The 6,429-nt window shown below is 37.7% G+C and overlaps 1 protein-coding gene across 1 annotated transcript; it reads right to left on the bottom strand.

The window, feature by feature from the left end:
- Nucleotides 1-3,816: 3,816 nt before the first annotated feature.
- On the bottom strand, nucleotides 3,817-4,707 carry LOC103682014 (olfactory receptor 6C1-like). The gene has a single exon (XM_040641937.1). It carries the CDS (start codon nucleotides 4,705-4,707, stop codon nucleotides 3,817-3,819), a length of 891 nt encoding a protein of 296 aa, XP_040497871.1.
- Between the last annotated feature and the right edge of the window lie 1,722 nt (nucleotides 4,708-6,429).

The raw sequence follows: 6,429 nt of genomic DNA, 5'->3' as shown, positions 1-6,429 counted from the left end.
ATTAGGATCCAACCCATAGGATCTGCTAAAAGGAACCAAAAGTACATTAAAAAGATAAATCACCACAACAATGTCAGATTTATTCCTGGACTGCAAGGGTGGTTCAGCATCCACAAATCAGTCAACATGACACACTACATTAGTAAAAGAAAGGACAAGAACTATATGACCCTCTCAATAGATGCAGATAAAGCATTTGACAAAGTAAACATTCTTTCTTGTTTAAAACTCTTCAAGGTGTAGGGATAGAGGGAACATACCTCCATATCATAAAAGCCATATATGAAAAGCCCAGGCAAATATCATTCTCAATGGGGAAAAACTGAAGGCTTTGCCCGTATGTTCAGGAACATGTTAGGGATGTCCACTCTCACCACTATTGTTCAACATAGTGCTAGAAGTGCTAGTGTCAGCAATCAGACAATGAAAAGAAATAAAGGGCAACTGAATCAGCAAAGAAGAAATCAAACTCTCACTCTTTGAAGATGACATGATACTCTATGTGGAAAACCCAAAGACTCCACCCCCAAATTACTAGAACTCAAACAGGAATTCAGCAAAGTGACAGGATGTAAAATCAATGGACAGAAATCAGTTGCATTTCTATACACTAACAATGAGACAGAAGAAAGAGAAATTAAGGAATCGATCTCTTTTACAATTGCACCAAGAACCATAAGCTACCTAGGAATAAACCTAACCAAACAGGCAAATGATTTGTACTCAGAGAACTGTAGAACACTCATGAAAGAAATCAAGGGAGACACAAAGAAATGGAAAAACTGCCCATGCTCATGGATGGGAAGAATAAACATTGTGAAAATGTCTATGCCACCTAGAGCAATGTACACATTCAATGCAATCCTTATCCAAATACCATCAACTTTTTTCACAGAGCTGGACCAAATAATCCTAAAATTTGTATGGAACCAGAAAAGTCCCTGAATAGCCAAAAGAATGTTGAAAAAGAAAACAAAGCTGGTGGCATCACAATCCTGGACTTGAAGCTGTATTACAAGTCTGCAATCCTCAAGACAGTATGGTGCTGGTCCCAAAACAGACACATATCAAGGAACAGAATAGAGAACCCAGAAATGGACAGTCAACTCTATGGTCAACTAATCTTCAACAAAGCAGGAAAGAATATCCAATGGAAAAAAGGCAGTCTTCTCAAGAAATGGTGGTGGGAAAATTGGACAGCCACATGTAGAAGAATGAAACTGGACCATTTCCTTACACCATACACAAAAATAGACTCAAAATGGATGAAAGACCTGAATGTGAGACAGGAATTCCTCAAAATCCTATGGGAGAACACAGGCAGCAACCACTGTGACCTTGGCCACAGCAAGTTCTTGCTAGACATGTCTTCAAAGGCAAGGGGAACAAAGGCAAAAATGAACTATTGGGATTTCATCAAGATAAAAAACTTCTGCACAGCAAAGGAAAATTCGACAAAACCAAAACATGCCCGACAGAATGGGAGATGATATTTGCAAATGTTTTATCAGGTAAAGGGCTAGTATCATAAATCTATAAAGAACTTTACCTAATTCAACACCCAAAAACTAAATAATCCAATCAAGAAATGGGTAGAGGACATGAGCAGACACTTCTCCAAAGAAGACATCCAATAGCCATCAGATACATGAAAAAATGCCCAACATCACTCGGCATTAGGAAAATACAAATCAGAACCACAATGGGATACCACCTGCACTGGTCAGAATGGCAAAAGGTAACCACTCTGGAAATGATAGTTGTTGGTGAGGTTGCAGAGAAAGAGGAACACTCTTACACTGGTGGTGGGAATGCAAGCTAGTGTAGCCACCCTGGGAAACAGTATGGAGGTTCCTCAAAAATTTAAAACCCAGCAATTGGACTACTAGGCATTTACCCCAAAGGTACAAATGTAGTGATCTGAAGGGGCACCTGCACCCCAACGTTTAGAGCAGCAATGTCTACAATAGCGAAACTATGGAAAGAGCTCAGATGTCCATCGACACGTGAATGGATAAAGAAGATGTGGTACACATATACTATAGAATACTACTCAGACATCAAAAAATTGAAGTCTTGTCATTTGTAATGAGGTGGATGGAACTAGAGAGTATTATGCTAAGCTAAATAAGCCAATCAGAGAAAGACAATTATCATAGGATGTCACTCATATGTGGAATTTAAAAAACAAAACAAAGGAGCATAGAGGAAGGGAAGGAAAAATATAATTTGTACTTATTCACAACCATGGCAGTTAGCTATAGAGACCAATATTAATAGTAATCACTACTTTTTATTGATAGCTCATTACACTATGTGCTTGACAGGTTCATTTCTGTCCTTACATTACATTACATATGCAGATTTATCTGACACCTGATTTGCCAATGGGGAAGTATATATTAAGAGGTTATAAAAACCCTGTTTGTCAACTATTTGCCTTCTTTAACATACCACTTATATTTCAGATAGGTTGAAATTGAGAAACCATTCATAAGTTTTCTCTTACATTTCAAGTCCCTTTCAATTTTCTATCACTTATTTTATTTTTCTTTCAACAACTCCTGTGCTATATTTCTCAGTTGAATATAGTGCATAGAGATCATTAGGAATGATGAAGCATTAATTAGGATTATAATACATTTTCTATTACTATATGGTGGTTTATATTATTTAGAATACTTTATTATATCCATAATCTTTCACTTTCTCTCTCTCTCTCTCTCTCTCTCACACACACACACATGCGCGCGCACACACACACACACACACACACACGCATGTCATCCATAATACTTCAGGCATTTAATACATTAGGTTGAATCAGCAGAAGAGTATATTAACAGGTGAAATTTTATATGAAATGGAAAATTATGCTCTGTTTTGAAGTTTTTATTTTCTACAAAACTTAAATGATTTTGCTGTTTAGGCATTAAATAATTTAGATACCAGCCCAGTTTCAAACTAGCTCAAAACTAGAGAAGGAGCTATACATATATATTTCAGTGTAGCCAGAAACCAGAGCTTAACTGCATGGAATTACAGAAAGTGAACTTATCCTACACATCTAAAACAGCTATTCGTCACTATTTTCTACAGTATGTGTGCATGTATGTATGTATGAATGTATGTATGAATGCTTGTATTTACTCTGTATATCTGTCTATGTCTACTGGGTCATTATGGGATTTGGAAATATAGAGGTCTCTTTATGTTCTTAAAGATCTATGCTTTTTTAGCGATAGGGAAATTATATCGACATATTCTATTAAGTGAGCAATCTTTCTTGGCTTTTAAGTGAAGGCATTCACATTTTTCAAATAATCATATAGCATTTGAAGAATTATTTTCCTAGGGAACTACAAGATGTTGAAGGGAAATTCTGACAAAGATCAATGAAAATCACAGAATTATATTGTCTCTATAGAATAAGGAAAGTATCATATCTATATTTATACAATGTACCCTCCATTCTGGGTGATAATTGTTTTCCTAGACAGAACTCAAAGTAAAACTTTCCGATTAAAATAATTACTGTTCAAGAAGTTGTAACTAACAATGGGTTCAGAATAACAGGAACCAGAAAGGCATTTGAAGTTACATCTATTGAATGGGAAATATATTAAATGTGTTTGTAAACTTTTAGAAGGAGTAATAAATAAGGATGACAGGAAGGCCATTGTAATATGAAGAAGTTGCTCAAATTTCAAGTTTGTGTATTTAAATTGCCATGCAATGTGTTTGTGCAATTTGTGACACCATAGCATTTCATTTGTTTGAGAAAAATACAATCTTCCTTGCCCTGTCCATGAAGGCTCACTTGACTTGCTGGTTCCTTAGGCTGTAAATAAAGGGGTTCAGCATGGGGGCTACTGAGGTGTTCAGCACAGCAACTCCCTTGCTCAGAGACACTCTCTCTTTTGTTGCTGGATTAAGGTACATGAAGATGCAGCTGCCATAGGAGATGGAGATGACAATCATGTGGGATGAACATGTGGAAAAGGCCTTTGTCCTCTGACTGGCAGAAGGAAGCCTCACAATCGTTCTGATGATATATACATAGGACAGAATTATTAATGCCAATGTGAACATTAAAGTAAACACAGCACAGGAAAACCCCACTATCTCTAGGAATTTTGTGTCTGAACAAGAAAGGTGTAGTAAGGGGAAATAATCACAGGTAAAATGGTCTATAACATTGGACTTACAGTAATCGAGCTGTATGAACAGCATGAGTGATGGGAATATGATTAAGAATGAAATCAGCCATGAAGAGAAGACAAGGAGTATGCAGACTCTGGGATTCATGATGGTCATGTAATGCAGAGGTTTGCAGATGGCAATGTAACGGTCATAGGACATGGCAGCCAGAAGGTAAAATTCAGTGACTCCCAACAGAATGAAAAAAAAGAACTGAGCCATGCAATCATTGAAGGAAATGGTTTTATCTCCTGTAATCAGGGTGCCCAGGAGCTTGGGTATGCTGACAGTTGTGAATGAAACCTCTAGCAAGGAGAAGTTTCTGAGGAAGAAATACATGGGGGTCTGGAGGTGAGGATCCAGCAGGGTAAGGGTGATAATGGTCAGGTTCCCCATGATGCTGAGCGTGTAGGTGATGAAGAGAAAGATGAAGATCACCCCCTGAAGCTGTGGGTCATCTGACAATCCCAGGAGGATGAACTCTCGTAGTTCTGTGTGGTTTCTCATTCTTCAGCTGCTTATTTGTTGTTCTCCTGCCAGACCTGTAGGAGAAAACGCAAGGAAGAAACTCGAATAGAGGATTAGTAAGGTCCAAGTGTGGAGCCAGAATTCGGCAAAAATACTATGTGTTTTCATCTACAGGCGAGAATTTACATGAACTGATAATAACAATGATCCATTAATTTCCTGTCTTCTACAGGTGAAATCTCCAGTTTAGACACGTTTGAAAACATTCTATATCACAAAGCTTGAACGGCTAGAGCAGGGATTTTCCACAGGCTTTTCTGACCCCAAATAACACTTGTTATATTCAAGGATGTGCACATAAGGTTTCTTCCCAGTGAAGACCACCTTTGTGCTCTCGCTCCAAGTGTTTACTAGTTTCCCATTGTCTGTAAGTTAAAGCTTAATTTCATTAAGAATCCTCAGAAATGGGAAAGATCCTGTGTTTTTTAATGATGTTTACGTGTTTTGTCATTAGCCACTGATCAACTTTAATACTCAGCTTTTCCAACTCCTCCTACTACCTCATGGGTCAGATATGCTAGAGTCATCACCGCCAGCAACCTTACATGGTAGAGACAGAGGGGAGAAAGAGGCAGGAAATAATTTAAGCTGGAGAGTTTAGAACTGAGTTTGATCCCATCTGAATCCCTGACCATAGTTTATGATGTTTCAGCCTGTATGTAATTATTATGACCTGTAATCCTATACAAATGATTTCTTATTCTATTTAAAATAGTAATTGTTACTATGATTATTGAAGAATTCCCCTCAGTTAAAGAGTTAGGTAAACTTTCCCCAGGAAAATTCAGGTAAATAGTTTAATTTCTTTATTTGTATGTGGTTTTGAAGTAGTAAGCTTTAATTTCTCTTTTAAAAAAATATATTATGATATTACCATAGTTATTTCCATAAGGAAGAGTGAGGAAGTCTAGATTGAATCCAAGCTACTCACTAGGTGTGAAACCATGTAATCTGTCTGTATTTCTTACATGAAGAGTTTATTCCTCTGTGTACAGGACTTTCTTATAAAGTTATTGTGAGTATTAAATGAACTAATATGTGAAACATTTAGAAAAATGCTTAGCATTTTATAAAAGCTATATAAGGATTGCTCAATGGAGAAATCCCTTGGTGAAAACCTTTGGGATTAACATGGTGTCCTGTATAAAAGCTTTGTCTAAAATTAGTAGTAACGAATAAAGTAACAGCAAGAAAATCACGTAGGAACAATAACAATAACAAAAAAGTGAGGTGGGATCATCTGGTTGTATAGTATCTAGGAGGCTCTGGGCAAGTGAGTCTTAGCTTTGATTTTCCACTTTGACGTGGTGACCTCTCCCCACCACGGTGTATCTGCTTCCTGCCCTCCGTCACACCCTCTGTCCCTCAACAGTTCTCTGCTCTCATTCAGCTAAGATAAGGTCACCACATTTGACGCCTGTTGGATATTTGTAGCACTTCAACATCACTACCAAAGGCTACCAATATCCACTGTGTTTCTCTGCTCCTCCGTAGTAAGAGTGACCTTTCTGACAATGATTGTGAAACGTGCCTTAAATAGAAAATCTGTATGCAAGTAGCCTTGTGGGTAGCAGATTTCAGTGATACACCAAAGCACCTTCTTGTTCCCACAACACTAGGTTTAATGCCCTTTGTGTGAGTCCCGTAAAGTGTTCGACTGATTCTTCCCAGCCCACTACACATCTGTGCTGAAATCTCCTG

This window comes from Ursus maritimus, unplaced genomic scaffold (genome assembly GCF_017311325.1).
Source record: "Ursus maritimus isolate PB19 unplaced genomic scaffold, ASM1731132v1 scaffold_26, whole genome shotgun sequence".
NCBI classification, from domain to species: domain Eukaryota; kingdom Metazoa; phylum Chordata; class Mammalia; order Carnivora; family Ursidae; genus Ursus; species Ursus maritimus.
Note: the sequence above shows the minus strand (reverse complement) of the source record. Positions and strands in the feature narration are given on the sequence as shown.